Here is a 26367-nt window from a genome sequence, read left to right on the forward strand (position 1 = left end):
TTAGATACAAATTGAAAAAAAGCGAATTAAGAAATCCAATTAGAGGTGCAGACTCATCGAAAGAATGGGAGCAATCCAATAGTGAGACATATAATAGATAATAGATAATAGATAATCGATATATAATCAACAAACAATATATAATCGATAATAGACGTGACAACTCAGCCAGTGGACAGAATACAAAACCCATCACGACTTTAGCCACATCTACTTTTTTAGGACGAACAGCCCTCAACATAAATTATGGAAGAGAAAGACAAGAAGGGGGGCGGGTAGATTTCCTAAGGGACAAGAGTCGTTGGGGCTACAGAGAGCAGATCCCAAAGAAACCCAACAAAAATAAGTCCAAAAAGTAACCCAAATAGTTAACCTCTCTAAAAAGATTATAGATACCACTCATATTGAAGTCTCAACAAAAGGGCATTCTTTTTGTCCAACGAATAAAATAGATATCTTTGAAACAATAAAATATCTTAATCTATTTTCAAGGAAGCTGCTGCTACATAAAATCTTTAGTAGAAGACAACGAGGATGATACACCAAAATACTCTGTTAGAAGACTGTGACCAAATAGACCTGGCCAACATTGGTATACTAGACGGTTCCAGAAGGACGTCTATTCACTGCACCAGCATATTGAAAGAAGGTACTCGATTGGGGTATGGATACAAAAAACAGCGCACAACGCAAATAGTGAAGTATGTATTACATAAATGTATTGAATAAAAAATGTGTAAATTCTGCGTACATCAGATATGAATATAATAGGCAGTGAGTGTGTTGACACACTAGTTACCACTCGATGACTGTTGGTGTGGAGGTAGTACACTTGTTCCTCTCTTAAGGTGCTTACAGCAACAGCTGTCTTCTGGGACTCCCCTGTGAACACCTGTTCAAGCCGTCATCCTCCTTTAGACCAGCTGGGGTCCTGCCTCGATCGTAGCCGTCAGAGGGTCCCTCAGGGATTTCGGCAAACGTCCAGAATAGCTGGTAATAGTCGTTAAATTGTCCTGCTCCAAGTCGTCACACCGGGAGGAAAGTCTGTTAGCTACAGGCTATGCTACAGCGCAACACACCGCCGCTTCCTTGCGGGACGCCACAGGATGATGTCACAGTGTCCGCGACTCCGGATCCGTCGGCTGGAGTGTATTGCACAGTCTAACAGAGACCCGGAAGTACCACCTAGTAGGCACTATGGTGGATATAATAGCAATGCAAGAAACTCACAAAAGACTAATAAATCTGATACAAGGCACACAGACCATAAACACTTAATCTTCCAACGCGTTTCGTAGTACAACCTACTTCTTCAGGGAATAATGTTGACATTTCCCAGAGGGCCATATATACCTCTTAGACTCATCCCATTGGTCAACCAATTAATAATTAATTAATCAAACCTCTGGGGTGTGTACAAGTCAAAATCACTAGGGAAATGTGAGCACTCAGGAGTTAAAATAACAATTTTTAATAACAACTTTATTAAAATACATTAAGAATAAACACATAGACTAAAACCACATTACAATAATTCTGAAATAAAGGAAACACAATATTAGTGAGATAAAACGGACAGCATTATTAAAATCTCAATAAAAATACCAATTGACGAAAAGTGGAGATAAGAATACACTAATTCAATAAAAAAGGGGAGAAAGATAAAAATGACTATCACAATCAATATAGTGCCCAAATATCTACATCCTCATTCAACCCTTTTGGTGACATAGTGTCTAATTTATGTATCCAATATGTCTCTTTTGCAGATAAAGTTTTAACTCTATCTCCACCTCTCCTATTCACGGGAATATATTGAATCCCCTTAAACGTGAGACTAGAGGGATCTTTGTTATGATGGGTCAGAAAGTGCCTAGACACGCTATGTTTCTCAAAACCATTTTTAATATTCCTGACATGTTCCTGTATTCGAATCTTAAGGCTGCGCTTGGTCCTACCTACATATTGATAACTACATGCACACTCCAATAAATAGACAACATGTGTAGTCGTACAAAGAATAAAATCATCAATATTAAAAACTTCATTTGCGGCAAATGTTCTATCTGTAAGTACCAACACCCAGATAAGAGTAAATTTTATTCTAAAAATACTAATGAAGTTTTTAATATTGATGATTTTATTCTTTGTACGACTACACATGTTGTCTATTTATTGGAGTGTGCATGTGGTTATCAATATTTAGGTAGGACCAAGCGCAGCCTTAAGATTCGAATACAGGAACATGTCAGGAATATTAAAAATGGTTTTGAGAAACATAGCGTGTCTAGGCACTTTCTGACCCATCATAACAAAGATCCCTCTAGTCTCACGTTTAAGGGGATTCAATATATTCCCGTGAATAGGAGAGGTGGAGATAGAGTTAAAACTTTATCTGCAAAAGAGACATATTGGATACATAAATTAGACACTATGTCACCAAAAGGGTTGAATGAGGATGTAGATATTTGGGCACTATATTGATTGTGATAGTCATTTTTATCTTTCTCCCCTTTTTTATTGAATTAGTGTATTCTTATCTCCACTTTTCGTCAATTGGTATTTTTATTGAGATTTTAATAATGCTGTCCGTTTTATCTCACTAATATTGTGTTTCCTTTATTTCAGAATTATTGTAATGTGGTTTTAGTCTATGTGTTTATTCTTAATGTATTTTAATAAAGTTGTTATTAAAAATTGTTATTTTAACTCCTGAGTGCTCACATTTCCCTAGTGATTTTGACTTGTACACACCCCAGAGGTTTGATTAATTAATTATTAATTGGTTGACCAATGGGATGAGTCTAAGAGGTATATATGGCCCTCTGGGAAATGTCAACATTATTCCCTGAAGAAGTAGGTTGTACTACGAAACGCGTTGGAAGATTAAGTGTTTATGGTCTGTGTGCCTTGTATCAGATTTATTAGTCTTTTGTGAGTTTCTTGCATTGCTATTATATCCACCATAGTGCCTACTAGGTGGTACTTCCGGGTCTCTGTTAGACTGTGCAATACACTCCAGCCGATGGATCCGGAGTCGCGGACACTGTGACGTCATCCTGTGGCGTCCCGCAAGGAAGCGGCGGTGTGTTGCGCTGTAGCATAGCCTGCAGCTAACAGACTTTCCTCCCGGTGTGACGACTTGGAGCAGGACAATTTAACGACTATTACCAGCTATTCTGGACGTTTGCCGAAATCCCTGAGGGACCCTCTGACGGCTACGATCGAGGCAGGACCCCAGCTGGTCTAAAGGAGGATGACGGCTTGAACAGGTGTTCACAGGGGAGTCCCAGAAGACAGCTGTTGCTGTAAGCACCTTAAGAGAGGAACAAGTGTACTACCTCCACACCAACAGTCATCGAGTGGTAACTAGTGTGTCAACACACTCACTGCCTATTATATTCATATCTGATGTACGCAGAATTTACACATTTTTTATTCAATACATTTATGTAATACATACTTCACTATTTGCGTTGTGCGCTGTTTTTTGTATCCATTTCCTAGTGTGTTGGGGGGTGCGGAGCCACCCCCCCCATTTTTATAGCAGCAGACGCCATCATCAATCACGGTTATTTATTTTATTTATTTATTTCCACTGTGGTCTTTTGTGGACTCTATACTGGGTTACATCACTATTATTTAAAGGTACGGGCACTGCACCGCATCACTTAGAGGTTAATTAATTGCGCATGGTTTATTTATTTTTTCTATCACTCGATTGGGGTCACTGCTCCAAAAGCTCCAGACATCCAGGTACAAGAAGAACTATCAATCTTCTAGAACAATCTTTTTGGTGGCCAGGGATGTGAAAGGAGGTAAAAGATTTTGTCGCAGCATGTCCAATATGGGCTAAAAATAAAACTCCCCGTAATTAGCCCGCATGGTTGCTGCAACCACTTCCGATCCCAGATCGGCCATGGACTCTATCTATGGATTTAATTGTAGAGTTACCAATATCCAAAGGTATGGACACCATCCTGGTGGTTGTTGACCGGTTTTCGAAACAAGCACATTTCATCCCGCTTAAGGGACTACCTAATGCCGTCAAATTATCGGAGATATTCATTAAAGAAATATTTTGACTTCATGGAGTTCCACAAGTTATTGTATCAGATCAGGGGTCCCAATTTATCTCCAAATTCTGGTGGGCCTTTTGTCAGCAATTGGGAATGTCTCTTCACTTCTCTTCCGCTTATCACCCACTGATGAATGGTCAGATGGAGCAGACGAATCAGTCACTGGAACAATTCAACCGATGTTTCATTTCAGACAACTGGACAGAGCTCTTGCCATGGGACAAATTCTCACACAATCTGCGAAGTGAGCAGCACAGGAATCACCATTCTTGACTAATTATGGTTTTTCACCCTTCAGCACTTCCTGCTACAGGACCCAGCCGGGGCCAATCTCCGTGACATTTTTCTAAAACGGCGAGCATCTTGATTACGAATCTGGTGTTCCAATCCATGGGCTTTTCCTACATCCCATTCTTGAATGGAGAAAACCTCTTGCTTACGAGCCATTTTTTCTTGTAGCTGTTTCTTCCAGTGTTCTGGAATAAGACTGTTTCCAAAATTGAACATGTCTGGCATCAGTCTTCTGTTATGAGTCTTCTTCGTTCCGGCTGGGTTCATCACTTCAGCACTGTATAGGAAAGCTATCACAGTGCTTCTTTGTATCCACACGTCATGGGAAGTCTCATTCTCACTTCCATACAGAAAGGAAAAACAGATACTATAGGAGTGGACAGCACTCCGGCCTTTACTAATGGTTCCCCAGGAAATTGTCCGGACCAGGGTCTTCTCTAATTACGGTGGAACCTTTTACTTCTTGATGGAGGGTTTTTTCAACCAAAGACTTGCCAAACGGACTTCTCCTATGGGGTCATAAGACTTGTTAGTGGCTTCATTCTTAGCTTGTCGGTAGGCCTTAAAACACATAGGGTGAATGGTCAATATCCGATCGTAATCATCTCCTCGCATTTGTTCCTATTATGGCTCCAGCTTCTCCTCCTTCACAGGCTTCAGCTGATATTAGTGCCACTACTTCAAGGGATCTGGATACCCCAGCAATTTCCTTGGGAAATTCCAACTTCACGGCCACCTAGCCAAAGTATGGATAGCTAGCTTCACTGAGGCTCCACACAACAAGTCCATTCAGCGGCTGCAGTGGCAGGTGTCGCATATATCGGTTGTACCATGATTGGAAGATTAAAGACACTTGCGATCCACTATCCAGAAGAACCATGCATGGTTTTCCTTCAATAGACGCTATCACACGGGTGGAAGGGCCAAGAATTCCGAATGGGCAGATTGGAGTACCCGCAGATGCTCGTGGGTGTGTTAGTCATGGAGCTTCTCTTCGCATAGGGCCTGGAATGATCCCTTACCAGGTCCCATTGTCATTTCCCTGCTTCTTGAAGCCTTCTCTTGCCTTTGGTGCCTTGCAGTACGTAGCCCGATGTCCATGTCCCCCACACTGAAAACAACCCATACCTCGATTTCTAGGGAGCCGGTCCCGGTCATACAGTAGGTCCGGGGCGTATCCGGAAGAGTACCCGCTGAGGCCTTCTTTTTGGGTGCCACATTCATCATCGATGTGTTAGTTTTCCCCATTAGCTCTTGAATTTGTTTTCTAAGCTCTGCGTTGCTAGCACCATTCTCCTGCATTGGCGACAGCTACCTGGCTTGGGTAGTTGTAGTTCTAAGTGCCGCTCGGGTCTCTTTCTTATCCTCTTCCGCACTCACTTCCTGGATAAGCTGTTCAAACGTGGGAGGATCCTGTTACCTGTCTCTAATCCGTAGTGATATCACGGTTAAATCATCCAATAATGTGTCCCAATCGACTTCTAGTCTCTCCTTGTCGCCTGACCAGCTTCAATTCTACCACACGGTATAGTAGCTTCACTATTGTTCGTAAGTACTCAGAGAACTTTTCCCCATCCTGTTGTAGAGAATTCCTAAACTTATAGTACAGATCATCACGGTATAGTACAGGCCTTATCATGGTCTAATCCTGCCCTGGAGCACCAGTCAGTTAAGATGGTGGCACTCATGGTGACAGAAAAACCTTGTGCGCTAATCAAAATGGCTTCCGTCACGTTTTTTTAATGGACATTATCAATAGATATCCCTGCGCTTGTGTCCCCCTTATGGTGAAAATGTCAGCAGCACCGCCAATGTAACCCCACTTTATTTTATGGCCTATCACTGAGGTGGGAGACTGAGTCCTATGGTTTACTGTTTAATTCTTATAGTTTGTGGTACATGTTGTGTGAGACTGTAGTGACTCGACACAATACAGTGGTAAAGAATTATAACAAGCTTTACTGTATATTCTCATATAGCTATAATTTGTGGTGTTACATATCTCATATGAATCAGTACGTTGACTCTTAATCTCAGGATCACTTCATACACATATATACTTGAACAAACGATACCAACAGTGCGAACGCTGCGCAAACAAATAATAACTTTTATCTCTGTCCGGCCTCCCAATCATGGGGTACTGGCCTGTAGATCCTGTGGTGCTAGCACAATCGTTGGAGCTCATAAACTGTGTGTGTGTTGCAGGCCTGGTGCTTGATCAAAGATCAAACTGTGATGGCAATATAACTGCAGTTTATATCCTTTGTGGGTTAGCTCACCCACTCCAACCTGGTGTAATTCCTTCAAAGATGGGTTCCCTAATCACTCTCTATAGTAGCCTCTGTCTGCCTGCTTCCCTCTGCACTGTCAGGTCCTGGTCTCTTCCGGGCCATGCTGCATGCACTGGTCCAGTGGGGAAACTCTCTCTCTCTCTCTGCAGTTCCCTCTCTCTTAGGAGGCCTACATGGACTCTGTGCAGGATGGTCCTACACACCCTCACTCCCTCAGCACCCTTTCCAGCTGTCACCAACTGTCATTCCATTGGGTAAACACACTCACATGGTCCACTGGAATGTAATTCTTAAAGTGGCCATGTCCTGTGCTGATAACAGACACAGGTGGTTACATCACGTCCGTGACCTATTTAGGTAACATCACGTTCTTTATCCTGATTTAACGTAGCTTTGTGGAACTGCCCCATAATATCTAAAATACCGTTGGCTCCGCACCCAAGCCAGAAACCTAAACATTCAACAATCAAAACCCAACGATTTAAAGAAACTTTATCAACGAACACAAAATTAATCTTTTCTTTACCCCTTTTAATTTATGCGACAGATAAACCACTGTTTTTCATCATTTTTTAACACGTATTTAATCAAACAAATTAACAAAATTACAAAAACAACAATTCTTTAAGTGGGGGAGGGGGCAAATAAATCATCAGCCCTTCATCTGGCATGTGACTGCCCCGTTCCTCCACACATTAATTTAGGCCCCTAAATTCACACTCAAACTTCTACCTGCCATGTGCTCTCATGCCCCCACCAATCACCTACACCTTCCCACTTGCCTAGCAATTCCCTGCCTAATCCTCTGACCTCTTCCCTCCTTCCCTGACAACCAAGCAACCTCTTTTCCACCAAAGACTTGCCATCCAATTATTTTCCCTCTGTACTTACACAGGTGAAGTAGGTTGTATTCCCAGCCCCATGTTGCCCTCTGCTAATCGCCCCCGGGCTTCCATGATCGCTTACACCAAGCAATCAGGATGAAGGAGCTGAGAGAAATAATTAGCAGATTCTTTAAGTTTATTTTTTTTCATCCTGATAACAACTAAATAATAAAATATAGTTGTTGTTGTTGTTTATTACATTATAACATTATTGATATGTAAACTTAATGTGCACATTTACAAACAGTGAACTACAACAATTGGAAATAAAGTTATTTCCAAGCACAAACATGCATAGGATGTGCCATACAGTATATAGAGTATAGCGTAAGTGAACAGTAGAAAAGAATCAGCGTGATTTGATTGTCTAGTTTTTATATAGATTCTGACAGACTACATGCTGCTTGGAATTGTTGGAAACACTACAATTTTGCTAAAAATTACACAGCTAATAGCAATACTGTATGTAATCACATATAATTGTGGTACCATTAGCCTGTCACATGTGTATCTTATACAATCGTTTGTGTATAAAATAGAAACTTCTTTCCCGTTTACAATCTGTCCTATCTGTCTTACATGTATCATACACAATGGGGTTCTCTGTTTTTTTCTTCAGTTTCTCTTGTGGTACGTAAAAACAATGCACACAAAGCGCACCACGGATTAGATATAAAATAATTTTAATACAATAAACATCTGGTCAAAAGACCACCAAAAGATGTATATACCACAATAAATAATATTCATGATACAATAATTAAATAAAAAGAAAACTATATAACAATACTTAAATATATGGGGAGTAATTGTCAGCATTAATTCATTGGTTGTCAATAGTATCTAATGCGCATGAGCAACCTCTAACGTGACCTCCTGACGAAGCATGTGGTTGTGAAACACATAGTGGTCACAAGGGGTTCTCTGCGCACTCACCCATTGGCTGGAAGGGAACTGCCAGGAAGCGTCAGCGGAGGGGAGATCTGCAGTGTGTTCGCGGTGTCCAGACTTTTTCGTGCTCACACGAGTCACCTGCTGCCGCTTGTGTCTAGTGTCCATTCCCCTCATTGTGGTTTTTAATCAAGTGTTTCAAAGTAATTTCTATTTTGATTGTTTTTACTTGATCTACTTGTTTTTTCCATGTTCTGCTGTTATGCTCTGACAGAGCTAGCATTGGGTCTTTTACCCTCGGATGGGATTGTCCATACATTTATGTAAAGTGTTGTTATATAGTTTTATTTTTATTTAATTATTGTATGGTGTATATTATTTATTGTGGTATATACATTTTTTGGTGGTTTTTTGACCAGATATTTATTGTATTAAAATAATTTTATATCTAATCCGTGGTGCAATTTTGTGTGGATTGTTGTTTTGTCATTTTTGGGAGCTTAATTTGGAGTTCCCAATTATAGGAGAGTTTGGGGAGGGGCTCCTTACACACAGCTGCAAAGGGATTATGTTCACTGATTTTATTGACAGCTCGAGCGCAGAAACCTTTCTACTTGCCTCTCTTGTGGAAATATACTCCATTATAGGAGAGTTTGAGGAGTGGCTGCTTACAAAGCTGCAAACGGATTACGTTCACTGATTTTATTGACAGCTCGAGCGCAGAAACCTTACTGCTTGCCTCTCTTGTGGTACATCCCTGACACATGGGCCTGCCATTGACATGTTTATGAAACTTTATATTTGAGTTTCTTACAAGTGACATTGCTTTCTTGAGGTTAATGCCACCTCAGAACTGAAGGATTTAAATGATGCAACAATACACGAAAATTGCATTAATTATGCATCAAACTTTGATACACCCCATTTTACAATTTCTCCAAGCAACTCTTTCATGATTGTTCCAAAGAAACATCCCTTCAAATAACTTACATAACGCCCTGTTTAAGTAACATAAATGGAAGAACCAATAAAATTCCGCTGTTTGCATCAAAGTGAAATGGAATGTGATGCTGCAGTAATTAGAGAAAGTTCCATCTGTTGCGTATCATAAGCATAATAATCCAAATGACAATGGGGTGTCCAGAAGAGATGAATAAATATACAATAGGAAGGGATATGTGTCTTGTGGTGTCCACTTGACAACCACAGATTAAACACAGCAATAAACACCCAACCAAGTATAAACAATTCAGGAAATAAAGTTGCACAGGTGTACATATACATATATGACAGGGCACTGCGGCCCTTTACCTGTGTGCTTCTGTGGACATTCCAGGCATAAGGGGCGTGCAGTCCATCCAAAGGTAGATCCAGGTAAGTAGTTGTGAATGATGAGTAGCACAGCCAGAAGAATCCAACTTCAAACATAACCGGAAAGAAGGAAAAAAGAGAGCACTCCAAAATGGCAATAAGGACTGGTTTAATGCAGACTAGACAAACAAAAACAGGACCACACAAACGCACCTACGCGTTTCGTGCACACAGCACTTTATCAAGGTGACAAGATAGTACAAATGCTGCCTCTTTATAGTTACCTCAGTTGTCCGTCGCGCTATCGGGTGTGACGTCATCAACCAGCGTCTGCAAAGAGTCGCGGTGACGCAACGTACACAGCCATAGGCCGGACAAGTCAGGTGGTATGCCATTTCTAACTTTTTTTCAAAAACAAACTTTATTTAAAACGCAAACATGAACAACACACAACAATATGTAAATTTGCAATTTAAAACGAAATTAATCTTGCTTAAGCAGCAACTGCCTGAGTGTAACAAGAAGAAGGGGAAAATACTCTTCCAGTAAAGTATATTTAATACTTAATGTATACTTATTATGACCAATCATATTAAATGTTAATAACGTTCAATAAGTTATGTCATACTAAGTGCTCAGATGGTATACACTCAAGCATGTGTAAATACCTTGTAGTTCAGAGGAGAACAAAATATTTAATAAATGGGATATGCAAATAGTGGTTAAAACATATATATATATATATATATATATATATATATATATATATATATATATATATATATCCACTAAGCCAATTGATTTGTTTACCATTTGTGTTATAAACAAACAACCAAATGCATATCTTCAGGTATATAAAAAATGACCCAGAATAATAATTTCATTGAGGTGTATTACATAAAATTCATTGGAAGCAAAAACAGCATGAACAGTGATTGGGAAAGCAAAAAAAGTATATATTAAAAAAAATATATATATGTATAATAATATAAATGATAAAAAATAATTTTTTATATAACTAATTAATATTTTCAAATATAAATATCTTGAATTATAAATTTATAATAATATCAATTAATAATTAAAAAAAAAAAATATTGAATCATAAAAAATGACATATCCCAATCAATGTTCATACCAAATGGTTCTCTTGTTCTAAGTGTATAAATCCAGTAGGATTTATTCTGGGTCATTTTTTATATACCTGAAGATATGCATTTGGTTATTTGTTTATAACACAAATGGTAAACAAATCAATTGGCTTAGGGATATCTTTATCTCCCTCCACGTGCTCGCAACCTCTGCCTATAAGTCTGGCAACTCCTCCTCCCATAGGCTAGAAACTCTCACCTGACCCTCCCCGCAGGGCTGCTGGGTCAAGGGACTGCTTTACTCCCGCCAAATGCACTCTCCTCCTTCGCGGGCTTTTGCAACTACTCTTTGCAAGCGCAACCTCCCGTTCTATGGGGTGAATCAGGGATCAAGGATAAAACACAGAGAAAGGTACACATTTAGTAAAAAGGGCAAAGCACCTCACAGCCCATTCTATAACCCTCCAGTCCATGCTGTTGGATTAATCAACAAATGTTTTCTTTTTACATGTTTTGAGCTCTGATGTCTCGTCTCAATGCAGGACCTGTTGACATAGCAGCATTTTAGGGAGATGAGAGAGGCCACAGAGGGGCCAGTAAATCAGTACTTGTGATTTGTACTGTCATCGTTCCTTATAGGCATAAAGGCAGAATGCTATCAATGCTATCCACCGGAAACCTTGGAAAAAGACAAAATGCCATGTTTTAAAAGAATGCATTTTCTCTAGAGGCAGCAGTTTTCGAGGTGTAGGATCACTCTAAGGCTGCGTCCAGGGTCAGCGCTTAAGCGTTGAACCGTGCTGAGGCGCGCTCACGCTCAGCACTGAGACCCTGCAGCCGCAATGAGAGCGGCTTTAGCAGGGGCTCGCGCACGCTTCTGCAAGCGTGCGGAAGCGTGCGTCTTAGGAAAATTTTAGATTTGGTGCTCGCCGGAGCGCAAGGCTGGTCACGTGAGCGGTTCGCCCAATGAGGGCGAACCAGCTCCGTGACGTCACTGGCCCGCCCCCCGACACGCCCCCGGATGGCGCGCTAACCAAGGCCAGGGAAAGCACCCACTTTCCCTCAGCCTCAGCGTGCCTCCGCACGGGAGAAGACACCCTGGACGCAGCCTAAACCAACATTAGGAGTCCCTGTGATTCAGAGCACTATCTTAATATGGTCAGCAGAGGAGATTGCTGCTTTAAGGTACTCTAAGGATAATGGGGAGTAAGAGGGAAGGGGAAAGTGAGCTCTAGAAAAAAGATGGACTCTTGTATTAATTACATCAGCGGTGCGCAAACTGGGGGGCGCCAAATTATTTAAGGGGGGCGCAGGCTGTGTGGCGAAACCTGGGGGCGGGCAGAGCAGTGCACGGGCGGCCAGAAGATCCGTGCTGCTGTTTCCCTGTGCTTGCAGTGGGGGCGGGGCTTTCTCTGCACACAGACACCACCCCTCCTTCTCTTCATGTCTTTACTCGCTCCAGTGTTCAGCAGCGTGGGGGACCGAAGAATGCAGTACAGCAGTAGTACTTTCACCTGGGTAGGGGGTGGGAGGGAATATGTTGTGATTGTGTGTGTTGTGATTGAGTGTGTGTGGTGTGTGTTGTGACATGAGTGTGTGGTGTGTGTGTGTTGTGATTGTGTGTGGTGTGATTAAGTGTGTGTGGTGTGTGGTGTGTGTTGTGATATGAGTGTGTGTTGTGTGTTGTGCGTGTGTGTGGTGTGTGTTGTGATAGGAGTGTGTGTTGTTATTGAGTGTGTGTGGTGTGTGGTGTGATATGAGTGTGTGGTGTGTGTTGTGTTGTGATTGTGTGTGTTGTGATTGTGTGTGTTGTGATTGTGTTGTGATTGCATGTGGTGTGTGGTTGTGAGTGTGTGTGGTGTGTGTTGTGATTTAGTATGTGTGCTGTGTCTGTGTTGTGATTGTGTGTGTATGAGTGTTCTGATTGAATGCAGCGGTGCACAAACTGGGGGGTGTACGCTCTCCCAAGCTTGGAGCTTGGGGAGACGAACAAAATTGACTTTGAAGCATGCTCAGCAGCAGTCAATGCACACGCACGCACACACACACACACACAGCCACACAAACACACACAGAAATAGCCCCAATCCACGCCCCCCGCTCGTGCTTGCAAAATTATGCAGGACACACTGTGCTCATTCTTGGAGAGTTGGTGATGTCACCGCTCTAAGCGGCAGCGTGGACGCAGCCTAATTTTGCAAGCGCGAGCTGTTGAAATATGTAAGTACAGTAGAGGCAACGTTTATTCGAACATTTGCCGTAAACTAGCCGGGTTACATTCTGGATATGTGCTGGGTATGTGCTGGGTATGTTCTGGGCTAGTTTGAGGCACGTTTAAGGCATTTCTGCATTGACTAACGACCCATAGGATTAACACAGCAGGGATCCCTGGCAGTCCCCTTCAATTTGAACGGGACTGCCAGGGACCCCCGCTGTTAATCTGATAGGCCATTAATCAATGCAGAAATGCTGGGGCTAGTTTCAGGAAAGTTTAAGGCATGTACCCAGCATGTACCTGGGTGTTTCCTGGGTTTTTTGGGGAATTGCCACTGGTTTTTGTTCGAATAAGAGTTGCCTCTACTGTATTTAGACATATTTGTATTTACATTGTATATCGTTTAAAAAAGGGTTTTTTTTTTTTCATGTGATTTTGATTACATCAGGCAGGGGAGGCCTGAAAAATTTCATGGATGAAAAGGGGGGCTCGGCATAAAAAGTTTGCCCACCCCTGAATTACATTAAGCAAGAGACTGAACCTTGAAACTAATTCAAAGCCTAGCACATTGGTGGAGTCTAATTTCTAGCATTTAGTGATTTCAAAAACAAAGGACGAAAATCAGTACATTGCAGCTTACCTTACAGAGTTTCATGTTTTATTCTGGATGCATCAGCTCAAGATGTTGCCATTATGGTGAATACCAAAATGGATTGTTGATAAGGAGGTACTATTTGTACAGGAGTCAGGTAAGTGAAAGGCCTAGAAATGTAATGTGACTTTAAAGGTTAAAATGAAGCTGGTATATTTCATGCTGCTTTAATGCAGCTTCCACAACACATTACAGTTGTAAGGCTAAAGGTCCTGTAAGGGTTTCGTTGCTATCTTTTTGAGTCCTAGTAAGGCACAAGGTAGCTTATAACTGCAACTGGTTGGACTACAGGGTGCTAACTGAAGTAATTTGATGGTTTAAGATATTTGTAAAGCAAAATGTTTTAACGATGTTCACCCTGTTAATAAATCAACCTTTATAGCCTTCCACATAGACTGCTTAGTGTAAGAAATTAGCGTAGGTAATTTTAGTTTTTTAGACCAGTTTTGACTTGTCATCGACCAAGTAAATAAAGCCTTTTTGCTCTTTCTATAGTGTTAATCCTACAGATTCGTACTCAAATTGTATGAATTACATTTTCGTTCAAGTTAAACTGTGAATAAAGAAGCCGAGGATCTATTTTAGCTCAATATAATTGGCCTTTAGAACAAGGATTCTGGGGATACTACATTTATTTTCCCAGTCTTGTGCCACTTTGATAGCATGTGTAAACCTTCAGTATGGGCTCAGTTGTAAGCATTTGATCCCTTTTAGTACTATAGGCACATCAAAGTACTACAAGGCACATGTGCCTCTGAAAATGAAAAGACAATCAATTCTTTAGTAGTGTATGTATGAAAACAGTGACAAGGGGAAATAAACATTTAATTTGAGGTGGGAAGAGCCATTTCTGGATAAAGAAAGCCTGTGTTTGTTGTGGCGTGGATGATAGACTCTTTTGGCATGAGTATTGGCTATTTGGCTGAAGCCATCTTCATTTATATATTGTTTTTATATATAACAGTAGGGAACGATCTTAAAAACACTGAGAATGTAACACAGCAGTCATCAAACAAAGGCTGGCACTTTCTTTTAAAGTGGAGGCAACTGAATATAAAGGAAACCAGTATTCCTGAGTCAGAGAGAAAGACAGTTGCTCAATTAGTATTGTTTTGGGGACTAAAATGAACAAATAGGTTAAACACATATTATGGCTGCATTTTCCTGAGGTTTTTTTTATTATTTACATTATTTTTGTTTACCTTAATCATGTGACCAGGCAGGCTCACTGCTGTTCACTGCTAGAGATGGCAGGGCTCAAAAAGGTGATGCTGTTACAGAAGGGGAAGAGGATGTGACTTTGTGTATGGCTACTATAGGAACAACAATTCCTGTTACATTAGAATACATTAAAAATGTCATTAATATTTTTTTCTTTATATGCTACAAGTATTTTCTCATTGTTCAGAACTGATTTATTTAAAATAACACACATATAGGCTATTGCTTGAACTGCAGCTTGAACTCCCTGCACGGGGGATGACCCTGTGACATTTGTACTGCCCTTCGGATAAATATTTCTTTTGAAAGCTCCTTGTATTGTCCCAGAATATATTTGTATATAGTTATCATATCCCCTCTTACACGCCTCTATTCCAATGTAAACAAATCTAAAATGTAATTCAAGCAGACTTGTGTAACTTATTGTATGTGTTACTAACAATGCCTCACGTAATGTCTGCTGAAGCATCTGAATTTTGTATCAATTATTACCTCTGTTTATAATTACCAGCTTAGACTAGTATAACACAGAAATATTTGAGATGAGTAAAAACACTCTAAAAATGATCAAACTTTTGTTAAACAAATGTAACCGTTGTTCCCCCACCCTCTGGGAGATTTTACTGTTACCTGTACACTCGTTGTGCTGTATCTGTGGGGCTTACAGGATTGCTGAGTGTCCGCCGATGGTAGTGGGGAAGACAGGACAGGCTTTTGGATATAGAGCTCTCATCTCATTCTGGGTGCAGCGTCTCCATTCCCAGCATGCCCCATTAGTGCTGGGTGCAGTCCATGTAGGAAAACCATCTTTCACTCCCCATGATAAACTGCAGTCACAGGCAGGAGTATAAAAGCAGCAACTGGTCTTTATTGAGTACAGCCGTACACATCAACAATGATCCCTGGACTCAACCCCCAGGGCTTGAGCCCCCACAGGTCTATCCCTGAACCAAATGCTCCCTGGAAGAGTATGGGGTAGTTGTCCCACTCCCATGAGGGAGGGAAAGGAAGGTGTCCAGAGCCCTGGCTCCACACTTCTAACACCTACATTTAGGCTTTGCAGCCCCTTTTGTACCCGGGGGAGGGTCCTAGATCTGAGCCCCTGATAGGACAGCACATAGGCCTTAGGCCCACACCCCTGTCATTCAAGGGAGTTGTTGACTACAGTGAAACCCAGATAAACCCTAACACTGCCTGTACCAGGGCTTATGTGTTAGGCAGGCAGATAGTAGCCAAGAGCATACTTAGCTACACACTCCCCCTGGTGGAATCTCATGGACCCCGTTGAGAACCCAATTTACAAATCATCCCTAAATTGGATAACATGGGACAATGCATAACAGTTCATGACATAACATTCCATGAGATACCCTTAAGGAACACACCTGGATCTCTCCCCAATATGGAGAATCCACACCCACTTTAATAATAATGCTTTGGGTCAGGTTTCTTAACCCTTTGCGGTCCAATTAATTTTTACTAAATGCGCAAGCAGGTCTAATTTAATTTTCGGAAAAAAAACCTACATATAGCTCAACCCCGTTATAGCGCGATCCGCACACACACTGCTCGCACCACACCCTGCGCACGCACAGTCGCACCCTGCGCGAGCAGTGTCGCACCCTGCGCGGGCAGAGTCGAACCCTGCGCGCTCGCACCCTGCGCGTGTAGAGTCGCACCCTGCGTGCGCAGAGTCGCACCCTGCGTGCTCGCACCACGCGCACTGCGAGCGCATTCGCACCGCACGCACTGCGAGCGCACCGCACGCACTTGCAACACACACTACGCACTCGCACCGCACACTGCGCACGCACTCGCAGTGCACACTGCGCGCGCACACTTGCACCGCACACTGCGCGCGCGCGCACTCGCACCACACACTACACCACACACAACACTACACCACACACAACACTACACCACACACTACACCACACCACACACTACTACACAGTACACCACACACTACAGCACACACCACACTACACAGCACACACCACACCACCCTCCCCCACTACACCTACTGCTGTCAGCTGCCTGCGGGGATTGGTGCGGGTGGGGAAATCAGTGCCTGTCTGGGGGGGATTGGTGCATGGCCCCGGGAATCGGGGTCGGACTGAGGTGAGGAGCAGGGGGGTGGGGGATTTGGTGCGGGCTGGGGGGGATTTGGTGCGGGGCTGGGGGGGAAATCAAAGCCGGGCTGGGGGGGATCGGTGCAGGGCTGGGGGGGTATCGGTGCATGGCTGCTGCTAGGAAGCGGTGCCGGGGTTTGGGGCGGGGGGGAATCGGTGCCGGGATCTGTGCGGAGCTGGGGGGTGGGGGGCAGCGGGACGATCAGTGCCGGGCTGAGGTGCGGAGCTGGGGGGGGATTTGGTGCGGGGCTGGGGGGAATTTGGGGGTGGGGCGGGTCAATGCGGCTGCTGGGAGAAGTGTGCGGCTGCCAGTGCCACACTCCAGCTACTCCAGCTCTTCCCCTCTCCTCTCTCCTCTCTCCTCTTTCCTCTCTCCTCCCTCCTCCGATCCGACATTCGACCGCAAGCAGGAAAATATTTTGTCGGCTATAATCCGACATTCGACCGGAAAGGGTTAACCAACCTACCCTCTTGGTCAGGAACTGTAAAGGAATAGACCCTCTTTGGCCCTCACTGAGAGACATATTCTACCCGGTCCATGTAGATGTTTCTCCTCACCCTCCATATTCGGATGAGGAAACATATCTTATTCTCACTATAATACCGGGATACACTGCACCTTGATGCCAAGTAGACTGCATCCCTCAACCAGTCTTCTCTATTGGCCTCTATTTCCCTCATTGTGGGTTCAGGAACATAGAGGTAATCAAACCCATGGGACTGATGATACCTCTGAATTATTAATCTGTCAGGCTGATCTTGGTTTATTTCCGGCCACAGGCCTGGCCTGTAGCACCCAAAATAGGGTTCATGGGGAGCCTGTTCCTGATATGTTATTGTACAACAGAAAACAAAATGTCCAAAGCTACTTCCAATGTGACAAAAATACACAGTGCAATACCTATATATCTCTTGTAAAAGGGTAATTTAGTTTAACCCTTTGGCCAAAGCATCTTAAGCCTGCTGCCACTTACAAGGCATTACCGTAGCAGGTCCTAACATTCACCTGGGTTAAAAGTCTTATTTACCTGTATAATTACAGGAAGAATGATCGCATTGGATCTGTCATAACCTGGCAAAATGAAACTAACCTGCCAACTTGGAAAGTGGGGTGGGGCAAGCTTTAACCTTGGGGGGGAGGGGCCACTACCCTCCCATAAGCAGCCGGGACCAGCTGCACACGGTTAACAAAATACACAGATTCCCAACAAGCTCTGAGAAACCCCAACCATTACCACATAATATATATATATATATATATATATATATATATATATATATATATATATATATATATATATATATATATATATATATATATATATATACAGTATGCATGTAAGTGTCAAAAGGTGTGCTAGTGGGCGTGGCTAAATGTATACAACAGAAAACAAAAATGCCCAAAGCTACTTCCAATGTGACAAAAATACACAGTGCAATACCTATATATCTCTTGTAAAGGGTCATTTAGTTTAACCCTTTGGCCAAAGCGTCTTAAGCCTGCTGCCACATACAAGCAATGACTATAGCAGGTCCTAACACTCACCTATGTTATTGTTACACCTGTTGGTAATATCAGTCCTAACTTAATGTATCTATCCCTCCTTCTGAGAGCTTCTGCCATCTCCTCCACAGAGAACTCCCCTTCTTCCCACCAATGATCCACAATATCCCCGCTGAACAGTAAGAACCGTTTCCGGTTCACATGGTGAACATACCCTTGAAACATGGGGTCCCACCACGGCAATACTTTCCCCACAGTTGCACTGGATATAGACACATATGCATGGAAACTGCCCTAGAGGGTGTTCCTGATATTCTGACGTAACAGACCCTTCATTGGAAAATAGCACATATTTTCGCATCCCACCCTCAGCAGGATCATCATCAAACCCAGCCCAGCTTCACCAGTCCTGGGAAGATTTAGTTACCCTCTTAGTGTCCTAGGCAATGTCTGTTGCGACCTTAGGCACAGCAGTGTGTCCTTAGGTGCCAGCCACCTCACGCCGGCCTCGGCCTACTACCTCAAGCACTTGGTGAGCCTCAGAGTCCTTCTGGATTATGCGCTCATGGACCTTGCCCCACGCATGGCTCTGCCGAAAGAAATGGTCACAGCCCCCGCGGCCGCATCCGCAATGACAACTTTCGGTCAAACTGGAAGGGTGGTGTCAACTGAGGAGGAGGGAGATATACAATCCGGTACCTCTTCAAAGGGTTACTCCATTGCTCCCCATCAAGCGGAAGCATCCTTGTAACTCTGCGTAGTAGTCTGTGGTCATCTCCAGCACCTGGGAAGTAACATATCCTCACCGCTCCGATGCTCCTCCGCATCTACGTGGTTCTCCCGGCCGGAATCAGGCACCTCCGACGCTACCTCACAAATATCCTCCAAGGCCTTGGGGATCCTCCACGCAGGTAATGCCGTCACCTCCGATGATGTCATGGATCCTGGATGCCTCTCCCGCTTGTTCCGGCTGACGGGGATTACCTCTCTGGCAACAGGGCAACGAGACTCCGGCCAAAACATTGTGATGGGGCCTTCCGGCTTGCCTGTCTTGGACACGTCCTCCATCTGACACAGCATAGTTGGTGCAATACTTTGGGTTTAATATGAGGGGTCTTGCACCTTTTACATCTTGACTCCAGGCTCACGTCTCCGCCCGAGAAATTGCAGCAGGGTCTAATAAATTTCAGGAAACTCTTCCCCCTTCACTTGTACTACCAGGAAATCTCGTGGTTACAGATAGTGAGATACAGTGCACTTGGCCATTTTAGGGATGTTGCGCGGGAACAGTGGTGATTAGCTCCTACTCCTTGTCTCACCACGCGCAACTGAGGGTGTGATAGCTTGTGTCTGGCTACGCCCCCAGTGGTGACACGTAATCGCTTGCCTCCTCCCCCAGGTGGATCCAGGACATTATAAATGGGTGCGGCTTCAGCTTTCGCGCCAAACCAAGCACATTTCAGGGCACGGTTTTGCTTCACGCCAAGCCCTGAGCACTTTTGCAAAAGAAGCTTGCAACTCTGCAAACTTCGCCACGCGTTCCTCCCGTTTTTGGTGGTAACGGCTCTTTTCAAGTGCTGTAGCCCTGCTGGCGGGGAAGGTGGTCCCTTGCTTGGCAAGTGTCCCCTAGGATGCTACTGTACACATGTAGACAGTCCAGATATAGCACACTGCGGCTCCCTTTGCTGCAGACCTCTTTAGTTTTCACAGTAATTCCTCAAACGGAGGTCTAGGCTGCCTGAGGTCAAGCGCCCCTCCTCAGACACTACCCACCATACTGTGAAAACCCTCCATTTGGACCATGATGCTATAGTCCCCTTCCAAAGTTTCTGGGTCCCCAGGATCCCCCCCAAAAAACCATCCACACACCCTACACATCAGTCCTTAGGATGGCATGGTGCAGGCTGATGTTCCCTTTGTTGTAGCCCTTGGGACACTACCCCACAATACTTCTTAGTACTTAGAACCACACGGTAGCCCCTCTGTGGAGACTACCAATGTATAGCCTTGGCTTCATGACCATCAGGAGCCCCTCCTTGGATGCCTGCCCGCTTAATTAGAGAAGGGGTCCACGTTGTAGCTCCATCTAGTGGGAAACCCGGTCCTCAAGATCCCAAAATGTTCCCTATAGAAACTACACCCATGGGCGCTTTAATTTGCCACAACAGGAGAGTACCTCCTTTCTAAGCAGTGCCTCCAAATGTAACTGGTGTTCCCCCACCCTCTGGGAGATTTTACTGTTACCTGTACGCTCGTTATGCTGTTCTTGTGAGGCTTACAAGATTGCTGAGTGTCCGCCGATATTTGTAGGGAAGACATGACAGGCTTTTGGATATAAAGCTGTCATCTCGTTCTGGGTGCAGTGCCTCCATTCCCAGCAGGCCCCATTAGTGCTGGTGCAGTCCCTGCAGGAAACGCATCTTGCGCTCCCCCTGGTAAAATGCAGTCACAGGCAGGAGTATAAAAGCAGTAACTTATCTTTATTGAGCACAGCGGTACACATCAACAATGCCTTTTCTTCTGGTCCCTGGACTCAACCCCCAGGGCTTGAGGCCCCAAAGGTCTATCCCTGACTCCCATGCTCCCTTGTGGAGTATGGGGTTAGTCTCACTCCCCTGAGGGAGGGGAAAGACGGTGTCCAGAGCCCTGGCTCCACACTCCCAACACCTAAATTTAGTCTCTGCAGCCCCTTTTGTACCAGGGGAGGGTCCTAGGTCTGAGCCCCTGATAGGGCGGCCACCCCCTGTCACTCAAGGGAGTTAAACCCATATTAACCCTAACACTGCCTGCACTGGTACCAGGGCTTATGTGTTAGGCAGGGCAGATTAGTAGCCAAGAGGATACATGGCTACACAAATAAATGATCAATGTTATATAATCCATCAATGTCACAAAGTTATATCCACTGCATGCTCATCTGTATTATTTGTTTAGAAACTTGACAGAGTCTTTCATAAAATTGTTGAAAACATGGCATTTACAGCTCCTCAATACCGCATGAGCCTTGGTTTTCAGCTTGCTATTCTGAGAGACTCAGTATGTCATTAACTCATTATTTGTCTTTTTACATTTTCTTTTATACAACATAAATTTGAAAATATATTTTGTTTCGGTCACAGTCCCATTTTTGTGTCACTTACTGATATGAACCTTGCTGCTTCCACAGGCTCCCTGATCTCATTAATGACTGATGGCTAAAGCTCAGTGCTTTGGGATGTTCATGATTTGGAATCAGGCATTAAATTGATGATGATGATGATGATGATGATTATGATGATATTTTGATTCTTAAAAATATGCAGAGCTTCACATGCATTTCCACATGGCTGCACATTAACAGCATCATTTCTCATTTCACATTTTCAGTGGACCGATCTGTTAAAAAAATAAAAATAAACTTGCATTTTCTGCTCTATCATGTTTCATTTAAAATGCAAGCATTCATACTGCTTTAAAGCAACTCTTGACATTCCTTTGAAATATGTTTTCTTCCTCTAATAATTTCCTCCATTTCTGTACCAGCTTGTACAGATCGGAATCATGCTTCTGCTTCCTCATGTCTTGCAACATTCTTATTGCATTCCGCAGGTCCTCCAGTAAACGTTACTTGCAATATTTTTATCAACAGTTTTGGATCAGTCACGGAAACCACAATGGTAAGTGCAGCTCTGCCACTGGCAAGCCAAACAACAGTGAATGTATATTATGAACACAACCTGTCATTGTTTTTCTATTTATTGTTTAACTTACAGGTCCTCCTGTAAATGTTACCTGCAACATATTTATCAACAGCTTTGGTTCAATAGCAGAAACTACAATGGTGAGTGGGACTGCCCCTTGAAGCTATCTTGTGAAGAAGTTGGACATGTTGTTGTTGTTTAGCGCAAAATTCTATATGGAACACTTACAAATAGCTAAAAACAAAATAGGCCTTATGCAGCATAAAAATGAAGCACATACTATATACAGTAGAATTATAATCATGTGGCAATTGCAACTAACCACAGTGACAACTAATATTTCTCCCTAAGGATTTTTTCTCAGTTATCAATTATGTAGTAAAATCCAAATTAAGTTAAAAACTATTTTGTATAGGTTAAACCATATTGTGGACATCTATGGCTGTATTCCATGGCGGAAGAGTTAACAGTAGGTATGTGCAAAGCTTTCTCTGAGGTTTACGAAACATGCTAAATGTATTTATTTTCATGAAAGTCACGAATCAGTCAGGGTTAAGTCAAAGCATGGTCAAAATTCGGCAAACATTTTAATGCATACTTCCATCCAGAGACTGTAATGTGGGTTTTGCTGGAGAGGAGAAAATGCTTGCTGAGTTCCTTGCGAATTATGACTGACCTGTGACTCATTGACGAAACAGCGAATTGATGGTGGAAATGTGTGATTATCTGAGAAACTTTTAGCCCTTAAAAGTTATGAGAACTGGTTCGCCAGATATCGATTTTGGTCAAAAAAAGTTAGCAAATGCATTTTTCAAAGTTCTACCCATCTCTTGTTAACAGTCTCATATTATCTATGATAGTGACTTAACAGTTTTCAGATTTTTTTTAAATCCAGATAAAAAATATAAAATATAAAACATTGGCAATAGAAATAAACATGTCACAATCTTGGCAAGATGGCATTCAATGAGGTTAAATGTACGCTCGGAAAATAATTGCATTCATTTGATCCTTCATCACTTTAATAAAAGTCCTCTCATTGTGTTTTACTGTTTACCCAAAACGTACATGTGCACATTTGCTGTAATCATTTAATGCGTTCCATGAGCCCCCTGCATCCGCACAAAATGTCTGTTGTCTTCCTTGTTTTGCTTTGTAACAAATTTCAGCATATTACAGACCAAACTGTGAAATGAGGGACAAAGTAATTGTTTGACAGTGAATCCAATATCTCTTACAGTACATCTCTGTCAATCCATGAAAGTATGTCAAATAATTCACAACAACAATTATTTTACATGCATTGTAATATTTTAATTGGTCGTTTAAGAAATATTAATTTTATTATCAGAAGTCTGAACAAGAAAAACATTAAATACATCATTAGTTTGAATTATGTATGTATTTAATAACCCTAAATCCAACTATACTGTACAGAGGGGAGACATGATACTATCTCACTTTACTGAACTAAAAGTTCTTGTGATTTTTTTTTCTTTTAAGATAAGAAGTATCAGCAAATTAGTGAAACGTGTGTGTGTGTGTGTGTGTGTGTGTGTGTGTGTGTGTGTGTGTGTGTGTGTGTGTGTGTGTGTGTGTGTGTGTGTGTGTGTGTATATTTGTGACTAACAATTTAAAAAAGGTATCACCTAATACTGAAGAATTAATTTATTCTGCACTATCGCAACTGGACTAACACGGCTATTTTCTGCTTTATATATATATATATATATATATATATATATATATATATATATACTGTATATATATATTCATTGTAACATCGCCGGAAGAAGAGATCAGTGTATCTCGAAAGCTTGCACAAACAAAAGCATTTCGGTAGCCACAGAACGGTATCATCTATTTATTTTTTGATAATAATAATAATAATATATATATATATATATATACATACATACACACACACACACACACACACACACACACACACACACACACACACACACACACACACACACACACACACACACACACACACATATATATATAGATGGAGTTATTGCAAAACTCTATTCTAGCAGGTTTTGCAACATAAATAATAACAAACATCTTTGCAAGGATAAAGTTTTATGCATTTCCTAATCATTAATGTCCAAAATTAGACAAATTTGCAAATCAACTCCACAGAAAAACTTGTGCAAACAAGAGAAAAACTGGCACACAGCCAAGAATGGGTCCCAAATGAATGTATAAAAATCTTCTTTATTAAGCCATCTTAAAAAATGGAGGTGAACACCCTCCTAAGCGTTTCGTGTAAAAATACTTTATCAAGGAGCATGTACTGTACCAAACATTACTTCCTTATATACAAAAAACTTTCTCCCCGTTTTCGCGCCAAAAGGTGACGACGTAGACACGCCCACAAAGCGTGATGACGTCATACACCCGTCGGGACGGCCTACACACCTCCCGAAATACCCCGGTAGGAAAGCTTACAATCCCCACTCTCCTCTGCATCTATAATGATCGCGGAGGCAGCAGTAAGACGTCCGTGACTTACCCCTTTGAAGTCAATCCTCCGGTGAGCGCTGAGACGCGATAATCCGTTCCCCGCGTCATCACTAGAGAAGGCTTCCCCAGGCAGACACCGGACTAGAACTCCTCCTTCATTAAGACTCAGTGAGTCATGGGGAAGGAAGCCTCCCACCTAGGGACCCAAGAACCAATGGAAGCATGCCACATGGGATAACCACGCCCCCACGTCATCACCTGTAACTGGGTAGAAAACTAGGGACATATAAACCACACAGTTTTATTAATAAAATACATCCTATTGTCATAAATCATATTGTTGGTCATATATGATATAAATTTAAACATACCAAACAGACATACCTAGATCTCCATAGAAACTGGTCAATAAATGCATTAATTTTCATATAATAAAAATATCTATTATTCATTACATGTATATTTATTATTTTGTTTCATTATAATCTTTCTTGCAGAATCCATCTACCCAATATGTCCTTGTTTTAAGGTGAAAAAAACATAAACATACACATGGAAATCTCTAGAATAATATATCATAGAAAAGAGAGATTTATTAAACATAAGGATATTGTACATAGGGATATCATATTATTGTGTGGAAAATTATAACACAATCTCTTATTCTTCTAGAGTATAGAAATAGAAGATACCCTTTATCCTTCAAATATATAATAACATACATATAACTCTAAATTCTAAATGAATGTATTCAAAACGGTCCCTTTTTAAATTTTCGTATTCAAAATAAGCCTTATTAACGATTAACCAAAAGATATATATGATTAACCAAAAATGATACGTATGTATAATGGCAAATATTAACATACTTATTGAAACAATTGGAATTGGGAAAAAGTGTGTTCAATGCGACAGTAAGAAATTTATTCTCCCAAGAAATTTACCAGATTCCACTCAACATTAATACCATGAGGTGATTTGGTGTTCAACATAAAGATCCATTTGGATTCCAAGCGATCTAGAAGTTTAATTATATCGCCGCCCGCTCTCTAGGTATAACTTTATCAATAGCTAAAAAGCTAAAATTGTCAATTCCTCCTTTATTACACTCAGTAAAATGTTTCGCCACAGGATGTGACAAATCCCCCTTCTTAATAAACCTAATGTGTTCTTGTATCCTTAATCTTAACATCCTAGTAGTTCTACCTACATATCTCATCCCACAGCCACATGAGAGTAAGTATATGACAAACTTAGAATTACAATTAAGAAAACTGTCAATCTTAAATCTCCTTTGTGGACTGTAGGATGAGAAACACTTAGAAGGTGCCTTGTATCTACACACACTACAGGCTCCACACTGATAGGAACCCTTGGTAGAAAATTCCTTCCTTTTTTGATCATCTTTAAAGATGTCACTAGGGGTCAGAAATCCTGCTATAGTTTTGGCTCTCCTAAAGACACACTTTGGGCCCGTTTGGAGATAGTCCTTCAGTGTGGGATCAATTTGCAATATGTTCCAATGTCTGCGTAAGATTGTCCTAATCTGATTACTACTCCTACTATATTGTGAAATAAAAATGGTATGTTCTCACTATGGGCATTGTCATGTGTGGAATTTGTACTCTTACCATTTTTGCTCTTGTCCCT

General features: G+C 42.0%; 1 protein-coding gene across 4 annotated transcripts in view; it reads left to right on the top strand.

Moving 5' to 3' along the window:
- Nucleotides 1-26367, top strand: part of GLRA2 (glycine receptor alpha 2) — a 211697-nt gene that overhangs the window by 20900 nt on the left and 164430 nt on the right. Inside the window, exons 1-2 of one of the 4 annotated variants that reach the window (XM_075594093.1) lie at nucleotides 22176-22221; nucleotides 22318-22385. The exons of 1 other annotated variant lie outside the window; for it this stretch is intronic. In XM_075594093.1, coding sequence (XP_075450208.1) covers nucleotides 22383-22385 — 3 coding nt within the window. In that variant the 5' untranslated portion in view covers nucleotides 22176-22221; nucleotides 22318-22382. Of the gene's footprint in view, nucleotides 1-22153; nucleotides 22222-22317; nucleotides 22386-26367 lie in introns of those variants that run through there. 2 more of the 4 variants (XM_075594091.1, XM_075594090.1) reach the window with 2 other exon arrangements.

This window comes from Ascaphus truei, chromosome 3, assembly GCF_040206685.1.
Source record: "Ascaphus truei isolate aAscTru1 chromosome 3, aAscTru1.hap1, whole genome shotgun sequence".
Lineage (NCBI taxonomy): Eukaryota > Metazoa > Chordata > Amphibia > Anura > Ascaphidae > Ascaphus > Ascaphus truei.